At 40.7% G+C, this 13,385-nt stretch overlaps 1 protein-coding gene across 1 annotated transcript in view; it reads left to right on the top strand.

Moving 5' to 3' along the window:
• LOC140487785 (glutathione hydrolase 5 proenzyme-like) overlaps window positions 1–7,663 on the top strand; it is an 85,019-nt gene extending 77,356 nt beyond the window's left edge. The window contains exon 12 of the mRNA XM_072587040.1: window positions 5,494–7,663. Within this exon, the coding sequence (XP_072443141.1) occupies window positions 5,494–5,643 (150 nt within the window). The 3' untranslated portion in view covers window positions 5,644–7,663. The remainder of the gene's footprint in view (window positions 1–5,493) is intronic.
• The last annotated feature ends 5,722 nt before the right edge of the window (window positions 7,664–13,385 follow it).

Here is a 13,385-nt window from a genome sequence, read left to right as displayed (position 1 = left end):
CCAAAGTGCTTCCCTAATGTCCTTTAGAAAGAGTCTGGATGTTGTACCTAATGTAGTGTGCCTGTCGCTCTGTGTCAGACTACACCATTCCCTCATCTAGTCTTCTCAAGTAGTGTAACAAGATATTCAGTTAGACAAACAATTGCTACAGTTCACTAACATTGTAAACCTACAGCAGCTAAAAAAAACCTGATCCTTGGAAGTTTCACAGGTGGGTTAAACAGTAAATTCCAATGAGTACACACCGAACCTACTTAACCTTTCCTCTAGGATCAGCCCATTGAATTTTCTCCAGACTGCCTCCAAATATCTTTCCAAAGATAAGCGATCTAAAACTAATTACCATTTTCAAGCTGTAGTCTGAATGTTGTACTGTTTTGTTTTCTCTATTTTTATACTCCATTTTCTTTAGAATGAAGGCGAACATTCTATTTGACGTCCACAATACCCAGTAAATTTGGATGCGAGCGTTTTGTGATTCATCTGCAAGGGTTACTAGACCTCTCTGTGCTGTAGCTTTCTATAATCTTTCCTAGTAAATGATTTTCAGCTTTTCCATTCTTGGCCAAAGTGCAAACCCTCACAGTTTCCCACATTATATTCCATCTGCATGTGTTTGCCCACTTACTTAAAATGTCTCTATTCCTGTGCAGACTCTGTGTCATCCTCAGCACTTGCGCTCCCAACTATTTTAGTGTCGTCTGCAAACTTGACTAAATGCAAGTATATTCACTTTCCTTAATCAAGTCATTATTATGTACTGTAAATATATTTTTATGGCACAAATAGATTCTTTATGATCAAGGGGATGGAACATTATCAGGGACATGCAGGCATGGAGAGTCGAGGTTAAAATTAGATGAGCCATGATCTTATTGAATGGTAGAGCAGGGTGAAGAGCTGAGTGTTCCACTCTTGTTCCTTCATTTCTTTCGTAGTCTCAGCACCAACCGCTGTAGCACACCACTAGTTGGTATCCTCAAAATTCCCCCTTTTCCCAACACTCTATCTTCTATTGGTTAGCCAATCCTCTACCGATCCTATTACACTACTTTCAACACCATGGGTTCTTATTAAGTTGCTTAATGATACCTTAGGAAAATGAAATTTGAATATATAATATTGACTGCTTTCCCTTTATCTATCCTGCTTATTACCACCTCAAAGAATTCGAGTGAATTTGTCAGGCATGGTTTCCCCTTCATGAAGCCAGGCTGATTCTGCTTGATTATATGACGTATTTCTGAATGCTCTGCTATAGTAAACTCTCACAATTTCCCAATAACATATGTTTAGCAACCTGTTTTATTTGTGTCCTTCCATTTTTAAATAAAGACATTAGATTGAAAGTTTTCCAATCCTCTGGATACTTGAACCATTACTACCAGTTCATTTACTATCTCTGTGACTACTTCCTTTAATGGAAGTATGCATCTCAGGTTAGCCCCATTAGTTTTCCTAGTACCAGTTCTCCAGTGATAATTATTGTATTTATTTCCTCTCCTCCTTTTGCTCCTTGATTACTATGGAATGCTGTTGTTGTGTTCTAATGTGAAGACTGATTCAGTGCATTTATTCAACTCCTCTGCCATTTCCTCAGTCCTGTTGGATACACTCATGTTAGTTTCTTTCTTCCTTTTGCTATATTTGAAGAAGATCTTGTCTGCCTCTTTTTATATTACTTGAATGTTTACCTTCAATGTTTATCTTCTTTTTGGTCATCTTTTAGTTAATTTTTAGATCTTTCACAATCCTCTGGTTTACTACTAATCCCGGCCAGATCATATGTTTTTGATTTCAATATGATGCTACATTGACTGGTTAACTATGGTTGGCTTATGGTCTTCTTCCTCCCTGGAATAAATTTGCTGTTGAGACACGACAATTATGTTAAATGTCTGTCCCCCACTGTTCCTCTCCCATCTTTGCTGCTAAACTGCTCTCCCCAGTTCATTCCAGCCAGCCCCGCCCTCTAAAACTGATTGCAAAATTGTACCATGTTAAGGTCACTGTGTTTCCTAGGGGATCTTTTACTCTGACATTACTTATTTAACCTTTCTCAACATACATCATCAGATTCAAAATAACCTAATCCTTGATTGTATCCACAATGCATTGTTGCGGAAAATTGTCCTGACACACTGTATGAATTCTTCATCCTGCCAGTCCGAAAATGCCAATCTAATTAAGATTAAAGTCTTTATTACATGCCATCATAATCTCCTCATTTACTCTACTGTTAGGCAGACTTACAGATGACTCCTACCAGTGTCTTCTTTCCCTTTTTTATTTCTTGTCACCATCCATATGGATTCTACACGTTTTGATTCAAAATCATTTCTTGTTATCATATTTGTTTCATCCCGTACAAACAATGCTGCCCACCACCCTTCGCATTCTGCCTGGCCTCTCTAAAAGTCAAAAACTCCAGATTACTTTGTTCCTAGCTCTGATCTCCTTTTAACCATTTCTATGTAATGGCTGTAAGATCATACCCATTAATCTGTATTTGTGCCGTTAATTCATTAGACTTACATGTGCGCACATGACACACATATAAATCTATGGGGTGAATTTGCATTTGCAGGATTATATATGCAGACCCATTTTATTTTGCTCAAAAGGCGCACAATTTGCAGGCAGTCAATCCATGTAACAGTTTGTAAATTCCACTTTGGAAATAAACCCAGTCTGACTCAAGACTGGGATACAGACAGACTTTAACCTCATGCTGTTAATGCATTGTCTGAACTGAGATGTCACCTTTTTTAATAAAACCTTAAGTTATCTCGAGAAAGTGATTCAAAAGAAGTTCTAGGATTTACACATTAATGAACTGATACCTGCAGCCCATTCTAAAAGATTAAAGATGTCACAGCAATCTAAGTTTGCTCAATACATTATTTCAGTTGTATGACACTGCGACCTTTTGCTATAATTTCTGTGTCTTATCCCATTCTACATCTACGTGATGAAGGAGCAGCGCTCCAAAAGCTAGTGCTTCCAAATAAACCTGTTGGACTATGACTGGTGTTGTGTGATTTTTAACTTTGTCCAACCCAGTCCAACACCGGCACCTCTACATCATACATATAACAGTTCAAAAAATCTTAATGCATGCATGAAAATAAAGTTTCAGCTTGTTTCCCAATGCCATCCTTGTTCCCAGAGAAATATCCCAGCTTTTAAAATGTTTATTTAATTGACATTTTCAAGTTTCTTTTCCTTAGGGCCACAGAAACATCCTTTTTTAAACAATTCCTTTCCCAGTTTGATGGCATGAACTCTCACAATTCTGATGGCCTAAACTTTCTCAATTTGAGGATTTTTATCCAAACTCTCCCGGTTTGAAAGCTCCACAGGATGGAAGCTACTCCAGCTGAGGTGGCTGCTTCCTCTGAACTGAACTGGGGGAAATCCTTGGCTCTCTAGTGAGGTGAAACCGCTTTATCTTCTGAATTGAACTCTGGATTCGTCTGAAAGAACTTTGAGCCTCCTGTTCTATAGTTGAAACAAAACAAATTGCTTTACTGTAGAATCATAGAGATGTACAATGTGGAAACAGACCTTCGATCTAACTTATCCGTGTTGACCAGAAATTCTACATGAATGTAGCCTCATTTGTCAGCACCCGGCCCGTATCCCTCCAAGCCCTTCGTATTCATACCCATCCAGATGCCTCTAAATGTTGTAATTGTACCGACCTCCACCATTTCCTCTGACAGCTCATTCCATACACGTACCGCCCTCTGCCACATAGATCTCTTTTCAATCTTTCCCATCTCACCTTAAACCTTTGCCCTCTAGTTTTAGGCTCACCTATATATGCCCCTCATGATTTTATAAACTTCTATAAGGTCACCCCTCATCCGTGACTCTCAAGGGAAAATAGCCTCAGCCTCTCCCTGTAGCTCAAACCCACCAACCCTGGCAACATCCTTGTCAACCTTTTCAGAGCCCTTTCATTTTTCCTATAGCAGAGAGACCAGTATTCCAAAAGTGGCCTGACCAATGTCCTGTCAAGACACACCATGACCTCACAATTCATATCTCAATGCAACGACCAATAAAGGCAAATGCCTTCTTCACTACCCCGGCTACCTGCGACTCCACTTTCAAGAAACTATGAACCTGCATTCCAACGTCTCTTTATTCAGCAACACTCACCAGGACCTTACCATTAAATGTATGAGTCCTGCCTTGATTTTGCTCTACAGAATGCAGCCCCTCACATTTATCCAATTTAAAATCTATCTGCCACTCCTCAGCCCATTAGCCCATCTGACCAAGGTCCTGTTGTCTTCTGAGGTAACTTTCTTTGCACCTGGATGGATATATTAGTAGGAAGGGTTTAGAGGGATATAGGCCAAATGGGAATAGAATAATGTAGAATATTTGGTTGGCATGGATGTGTTGGACCAAAGGATCTATTTCTACGCTGTACATGTTTATCGCTCTATATTAAAGCACTACATCACCAAGTTTGGTGCCATCTGTAAACTTACTAACCATACCTCCTCACATACCTCACATTCAAATAATTTATATAATGTGCTTACTTTGACAGTAACAAATCCAAGAGTATAAGCATTCAACCATTAACACTAGAGGGGTCTGTTAGGCACTTGGCTGAAGTCATATGCCTTTTTAGATTTATTTAGATCGCTATTACAAATTGACTTTCTGACCTTTGTAAAAACAAACCTTTCCAGAACTAATTAAAATCTATCTGCCTTTATTTTAAAATCCAAATTCTAAACATGATAATGGATATATTTCACTGCACCTGGCTGTCCAAAATAAATTAGATGAAATATGATTTGGAGATGCCGGTGTTGAACTGGGGTGTACAAAGTTAAAAACCACACAACACCAGGTTATAGTCCAACAGGTTTATTTGGAAGCACTAGCTTTCGGAGCGACACTCCTTCACCACCTGTTGGACTATAACCTGGTGTTGTGTGATTTTTAACTTTAAATGAAACAGACCTGCACCAAAACAGTTTGATCTGTGCACACAGATTCCAAACAGCAGGAATATCTAAGTTTGGGATTTCAATGTAGACATTTTAATGTCAACCTCACATGCATTAACCGAGGACTGTCCCAAAACCTGCCCCTTCAAATTTTGAAAAAGATGTAATCGATGGCCAGACTTGTAATTTTGGGGAGACATTTCACAGTCAACATGATGGATAGGGTCTTGGCCTTGGAGTCAAGTTCATCTTAGACTCAGAATAGAGGATGTGCAACCATCCCCTTCCCCACCCCTAAGGGCTGTAGATTGTCCCTCATAATGACAGTCCTGCTGCATCTTAAATCCCCATCCTCACAACCATGTTATTCCCACACAATGTGAGTGAAATACATTCCCCTGTCCCCCGTGTGTGCAAGTTTCCCAATGTGCCAGGAATCCCTTTTGCCAAGAACAAATGATCCGAAAATAAGGCTTTTGCGTTGTTATTTAAAATGTTTGTTTATTTTACTGGGCAGACTGTCATTGAAGCATTGAAGGAGAAAAGCCATAATGTCAGTGACTCTGGGATTAAGCTGCCATCTGTTATTCAAGGAATATTTAAAGATCAAGTCTGCATCGAAGCAGTGTCAGATGACAGGAAATTTGGAAAATCTGCTGGCTACTAGCACTTCAGGTCTGGAGGTCACCTCAGATAAAGCTGAAGACTTCCACTGACAACAAAGATGTAGTGTTTGACTTTCTATCCTAGCATCTGTGCCAGACAGTGTGGGAAAGCGAGACTGCATCTACCATTTGGTCAGTAAGATAAAATCTCAACTTGCTCAGAAACGTGCAACATTGATCATCTGGTAATCAGACCGCCTAGTGAATCCTGAGCTTTTTGGACAATGAGTCTGAAATGAACCAAGCTGAATTCTTAATTGGTAAATTAGAAGGAAGTTGTTGAAAAAGATGGGACCAGGGTTGTCCTACATCACAAATCAGAGTGCAATGTAAGTTAGTCAGAGATTGACACTCAGTTACTTTGTGTATTACATATTTAGCTTTAAAGTAGTGCATATTAATAGGACCTGCTTCCTTTAACGATCCTAGTTACATATTAAAACCACAGTTGGAATGAAGCATATTTTATTGGGAGGGAAGAGATTTGTCAATCTTAAAACAACCAAATCCATCTCGTAGTATTTTTCTATTAAGTACATGCACTCAGTGTAAGGTAATTATGGGAACAACTGTAGGATGATACTGTGAAGCTCTGGATTAACACTGGAGTTACCCCTTAAACCGGAGCAGACTAACCTCTTGGGCTAGATTGAACCGGGTGTCTGGATGCCAGGACTGCATTACGTTGTAGATTGTTAAGAGAGGTCGAAGCTGAGTTTACTATGTAACTGCAATAATGTTACCTCTCTAAAATCAGCAATTATTGGTGGGATTGGAATCCAACTGAAGTGGTCAATTTGGATTTAACCAGTATGATCTGTGATAATCTAATGTCAATTAGTCTACTCTGATGCTTCGATTGATGAGTTTGTGTATGACTAATCTGCATGTCACAAAGGCTTTCTCATAGGTTGGATTTGAATGATCCAGCACTGGGTGTTTGGAATTGGTAGAGATGGGTTGGCCCAGTACAATGTAGTGAGGGCTGCCTACTGTCTGCATCCAACCTGTCTCCCAATGAAAGACCAGTTGAGTGCTCGGTCTTCCTCCTACCAATATTTTACCTGCCTGGCTCCACAGGAGTGGGCACCTCTACAGCTTTCAGTGCCTACCTTTACTTAAGCAAGGAGACAAATGGAGCAGAGCCTACTTTTGAAGCCTGTTATGTACCTCAGCGGCAACTCTTATGGGTGATATCCATCCTCTTTAAACCTCCCCACCCGCCCCTCTCTAGGGCTGGAGTTATGGGACTCCCCAGCCTTCATTTGCTCCTCCTCAGTATCAGGTTGTGACCACTGCTGGGACTACAGAGCTGCCAACCACTGAGGATGATGGGTGGCTCTGCAAGACAGGAATCCATCCCGAGATAGGAACAAAATCTCAATCTGAGCCAATTACTACCCAACCAAACACAAAATACCTGCTGGGCTTTACCAGCTTTTTGGTGGGTGTGGCAGTGAGGGAACAGAATTCCTGACTGTCAGGGCCCTGAGGAATATAAAACCTTTACTTTCCTTGATGTAGTCACTGTGGATGGGTCAATGCAAACATTGAGTTTCAAATGTTGAAATCAGCATTGTTCAGATTCAAACGCAAGCTGTAATTTTCTTTTTGCATGCCTATTATGGTAATGAGTTTTAAACTGGAATGAAATATTCCATTTGACAAATGCATTGGGCAGTCTATGATCAAAAACAGGATGGAGAATAAACTCTTTTGACATTGTCAGATCAGACCTGTCCCAAGACTAACCCTGCTTTTACTGAATAAGTGAAATATGGTTCATTGCCCATACCAGCTACCTTCCTATTTTCATCAATACCACTGCCAGTTAGACAAGTGGTTTTTGTGCAGAGAGCTCATACCCACTCGAAGTTTGTTGGAAACTAGCCAAACTAAATGACATAGCACTTCAACAGGGAGAAAGTGAGGACTGCAGATGCTGGAGATCAGAGTCAAAAGGTGTGGTGGGAGAAAAGCCCAGCCGGTCAGGCAGCATCCGAGGAGCAGGAGAGTCGACGTTTTGAGCATTAGCTCTTCATTGAAACATCAACTCTCCTGCTCCTTGGATGCTGCCTGACCAGCTGTGCTTTTCCAGCACCACACTTTTTGACTCATAGCACTTTAACAGCAGACAGAGGCTTTCACTCCATTGAATGGGCTTCAGATTAGTTCCACAGGGCAGTGCAACATCGAGGGCTGAAGGAGTTGAACTGCGCTGTAATGTTCTATGTTCTATGAAATTAGCCCTCAACTTTGATCAGATTACTTATTAAGTGTACTTTCTCTGCTGGGAAGCTGAGACTTGATGTGTGGATGGGGCAAATGTAGGGTTTCGACAATGGAGAATGCTCTGTGGAAGTAATCCTTCACTCAGGGCTCAGATGTCAGTCACCTCTTTGAGATTTGTGTGGATTTGACACCCTCTAGTGGTCATACTATAAAATATCTCAAACATATAATGGTCTACGTTATGGATACATCAAGAAGTCATAGAACCCTTACAATGTGGAAGTAGGCCATTCTGTCTATCGAGTCCATACCAACTTGCCGATGAGTCATCCAGACCCATCTCCCTACGTTATCCCTGGAGCTCTGCATTTCCCAGGGCAAATTCACCGAGCCTGCACATGGGCAATGTACCAAGGCCTATCCTCCTAACCTACACATCTTTGGACTTTGGAAGGAAACCCACACAAACATGGGGATTATGTGCTGCCAATTTATTTTTTACCAAGCTGTTACTACGCCTGGTTACTTAACTGGTACTTATAGAAGCTTGCATCCAATGTGACCATTTCAGTCCATTTTCCTTCTTTTATTCTTTAAAGGCAATCACAGTCAGAACCTTTTTTGCCTCATAATTCCTTCATTTAACTCGAGTATCTTTTCAACTACCTTTTCCATTTGGGCGTTTCAGATCTAGACAATTGAGTAAAAAGCTGATATCTCCTCTAAATGGTCTGCAGTGATTTAAACTTCTTCCCACACCCATGACTCTGTTCAGCATTAATTCTGTAACTTTACACTGTTACACCAGTTACTCCTTCCTCAACAAGACACAGCAAGAACTTTACTGGAATGGTAAGATGCAGCTAATTATTTCGCATTTTCTACTTGGTTGTGGTTTAGGAGGACATTAGCTGCATACTTTATGGGGAAGTACAGAATCGTTGACAGCAATTTCTCCATTCTACATCTAACTGCAAATGTCAGACCTGAAATGTTGCTGTCGCTTTCGGAGGTGTCAAATGTTGACTGTTTTGTTGTCATTATGATTGCCAATGTGACTAGCCCACGGTATAAACTATAATGGTTCCAGTATTATCACCACATTCAAGCGTGAAAATATTCTATTTGTACTGCAGAAATTTTATCATTTTCTTTCTGAAGGAGCTGCTAATACAAGACTAAAACATTGCAGATGCTGAAAATTTGAAATAAAAACACAAAATGTTGGAAATATTCAACAGGTCCAGCAGTATTTGTGGAGACAGAAACAGAGTTAATGGTCCAGACCAACAGAATCTGTCAAGTATTTTCACCAAAGAGTTGCTGGCTCCTGACCCGATTATCCTTTCAGTATAAAAAAACTACTGGGTGAGATTTTCTAAAATCCAATGTTTCCCTTCTCGAATAAGCCAATTCATCTCAAACATTTCCACTGCTTTGCTTTAAAGGGAAAAGCAATCAAAGCAGGACCACGGGGTGTTTTGTTTTACACAATAGGAATCTTGCACCTGATTTGAACGTTAACAATGCTCTGTCAGATAATTTTCTAACGATGATGGCAAACATCTTCTGGCAATAGTATCCAGCCTCCCACAGGGTCATTTGTTTGTATGATTCTACACACAAATCAAATGGATATTACACACTGTCTCATTAAGTGTCAAAATACATAGTTATGTGCAATGAAATGCTTACCAGAAGCAGAAATCAAAGATTCTGAACTATTTTGTGACAAGGGTTCAATGTGAGTTTAAAAAAGATTTTTTGTTACAGTTGAAGTGTTTGTTATTAATTTTCTCACACACACATTTCATTGCTGAGACTGTATAGACATTTACTATTCCTGTGATTTATTCAGTCTGAATTGTTACTGTGACATCTAATCACCCAATACTGCTGTAAGTATCAGTGCTGCTTTTGTTATTGTTTAAGACTGACCAGAGTGTTAATAGATTTTTTTGTATATAATTCCAGTTTGGATTATGAACATTTGTATCTTATTTACATTCAATAAAGAATTTTATCTATAAATTTCTGTATTTTCTGCAAGTATTGAGTACTTTGTCACCACATGACATTAGTGAACTAGTAACTGATACATCATCAATATGTTCAATGAAATTTCTCTGTGGGTTAAACTCACTTGCTGCTGAGTGATTCACATTTGCATATTAAACTTACTTATCACAAATATTGCCCAGCACCATTTCAGTTTCTGGTATATTTATGACCTCATTTTGCAAAAAAAAAGTTGATGTCTTTGGCTCTGTTAGTTGCACCTTTTTCTTGCACAGTCTTCAAATACTCACCATGGACCGGAGTTTTAAAATTGCAATGGGGGCAGGCACAGGGGTTTGCACCGATATCCATCACGTTACCTCCCCAGTTACTTTCCTTGAGGCTGATTACGAGAGGTGTTAGAGCAAAAGCAGGAGTTTGAGTCAAAAAAAATCCTTGCATTACAAAACATTTATTTTCCTCCTTATTTTTCTCCACAGATTTTGCCAGATCTGCTGAGTTTCTCCAGCAATTCATACAGTACAATATAATACAATACAACACAGCATAGGAAAGGCTCTTTAGCCCACCAGGATTGCACCTATTCCTTATCCTTATTTAGACTCGCTACTTATTGCCCATATACAGTTTCTATCCCTCTGTTCGCCTCTCATTCATGTGTCTATCAAAATACACCTAAGGTGTCTGCTTCCACTACCTCTACTGGCACTTTGTTCCATGCACTCGCCACCCTCTGTGTTAAAGATGTTCCCCCCACTTCTCCCCCAAACCTACTTCCTCTCACTTTGAAGCTGTGCCCTCTTGTAGTTGACCTTTCCACCCTGGGGAAAAACTATCTGAATATATACATCCCATCTATGCCTCTCATAATTCTGTTGACCTCTAATCAGGTTGCCCCTCGACCTCTGTCTCTTCTACCTCTCCTCATAACTAAAACCCTCCAGACCAAGCAACAGCTTGGCAAAACTTCACTGCAACCTCACCAAAAGATCCACAACCTTCTTATTGTGTGGCGACCAGAACTGCATGCAATATTCCAAATGCGGCCTAACTAAATTTTTATACAGCCTAACATAGCTTGCCAATTTTTATATTTGATGCCCCAGCTGATGAAGGCAAGTGTGCTGTATGTCTTCTTGACCACCTTATCCACCTGTGTTGCTACTCTCATGGAACTGTGGACCTATACACCCAGATCCCTCTGTATGTCAACTCTCCTAAAGGTTCTGCTATTTATTCTATTACTTATACTTGAATTTGGTCTTCCAAAGCGCGTCACCTTGCATTTGTCTGGATTACGCTCCAGTACCATTTTTCTGCCAAATCTGGAATCTATCTATATCCCACTGTAACCTTTGACAATCCTCCTAACTATCTGCAAATCCTCCAATTTTGGTGTCATCTGCAACATTACCAATCAGACCATCTCCATTTTTAGAGTTGTAGAGATGTACAGCATGGAAACAGACCCTTCGGCCCAACCCATCCATGCCGACCAGATATCCCAACCCAATCTAGTCCCACCTGCCAGCACCTGGCCCATATCCCTCCAAACCCTTCCTATTCATATACCCATCCAGATGCCTCTTAAATGTTGCAATTGTACCAGACTCCACCACTTCCTCTGGCAGCTCATTCCATACACATACCACCCTTTGTGTGAAAAAGTTGCCCCTTAGGTCTCTTTTATATCTTTCCCCTCTCACCCTAAACCTATGCCCTCTAGTTCTGGACTCCCCGACCCCAGGGAAAAGACTTTGTCTATTTATCCTATCCATGCCACTCATACTTTTGTAAACCTCTATAAGGTCACCCCTCAGCCTCCGACGCTCCAGGGAAAACAGCCCTAGCCTGTTCAGCCTCTCCCTGTATCTCAAACCCTCCAACCCAGGCAACACCCTTGTAAATCTTTTCTGAATCCTTTCAAATTTCACAACATCTTTCCAATAGGAAGAAGGAGACCAGAATTGCACACTCCATTCCAACAGTGGCCTAACCAATGACCTGTACAGCCGCAACATGACCTCCCAACTCCTGTACTCAATACTCTGACCAATAAAGGAAAGCATACCAAACGCCTTCTTCACTATCCTATCTACCTGCAACTCCACTTTCAAGGAGCTATGAACCTGCACTCCAAGGTCTCTTTGTTCAGCAACACTCCCTAGGACCTTATCATTTTCTCCAGACTTTTAACATATATTACAAACAACAAATGTCCCAGCACTGATTCCTGCGGAACATCACTAGTTACTGATCTCCATTCTGAAAAACACCCTTCCACTGCTACTCTCTGCCTTCCATGACCAAGTCAGTTTTGAATCCATTTAGACGGCCTACCCCGGATCCAATGAGACTCTATTTTTTGTACCAATCTATCAGGAGCTACGTTATCAAATGCCTTACCACAGTCCATGTAGACAACATCCACTGCCCTCCCCTCATCAATCATTCTTGTCAGCTCCTCAAGAAGCTCAACCATGATGGGGAGACATGACCTTCCCCAAACAAACCCATGTTGCCTATTAATAACAAATCCACTTGCTTCCAAATGCGAAAAATCCTGTCTCTCGGTATTTTCTCCAACAACTTCCCCACCACCGGCTTGTAATTACCTGGATGATCTCTGTTTTCCTTCTTAAACAAAAGAATAGCATTGATAATTCTCCAGTCCTCTGGAATCTTGCCTGAGGCCAAAGAGGATGCAAAGATATCTGTTAAGGCCGCAGCTATTTCTTCCCTTGCTTCCCACAGTATCCCGGGATAGAACCCATCTGACCTTGGGGACTGGTCGAGTTTAATACATTTCAAGCACCCAACACTTCCTCCTTCAGTATGTCGACCCGTCCAATGGTATTCACACACTGATCTCTAACCAGAGCATCCCTCATGTCCCCGTCTTTGGTGAATACCAACGTTAAAGTACTCATTGAGGATCTCACCCATTTCCTCCCTCCTTTATCCTCGAGTGGGCCTATTCTTTCCCTACCTACCCTCTCGCTCCTAATATATATGTGTAAAGTGCCTTGGGAATCTCCTTAACCCAGCTAGCTAAGGGCTTTTCATATCCCCTTTCAACCCTCCTAGCTCCCTGTGTGAGCTGCTCCCTACTTCCTCCATGATCTTCAAGAACTTTATTTTCAGTTGCCTAGACCATAGGTATGCTTTTGTTTTGACTAAACTGATAATTTTCTCTATCATCCAAGATTCCTGAATCCTGCTATTCTTGTTCTTCATTTTCACAGGAACATGTCTGTCCTGCACTCTAATCAAATGATCTTTGAGACTCCCACATGACAGATGTGGATTTTCCCTCAGACAGGTGCTCTGAGTCCACATTCTCCAATTCTTGCCTATTTTGGTCATAGTTTAACTGCAGTTTAACACCTTCATCCAAGGTCCATTCTTGTCCTTATTCATAAGTATCTGAAAACCTATGGAATTATGGTCACTATTCCCAAAATAAAACTTTGAATGCCTGGCCAGGATCTTT

The sequence above is a fragment of the Chiloscyllium punctatum genome, chromosome 17 (genome assembly GCF_047496795.1).
Source record: "Chiloscyllium punctatum isolate Juve2018m chromosome 17, sChiPun1.3, whole genome shotgun sequence".
Lineage (NCBI taxonomy): Eukaryota > Metazoa > Chordata > Chondrichthyes > Orectolobiformes > Hemiscylliidae > Chiloscyllium > Chiloscyllium punctatum.
This window is presented reverse-complemented; position numbering and strand designations above follow the sequence as displayed.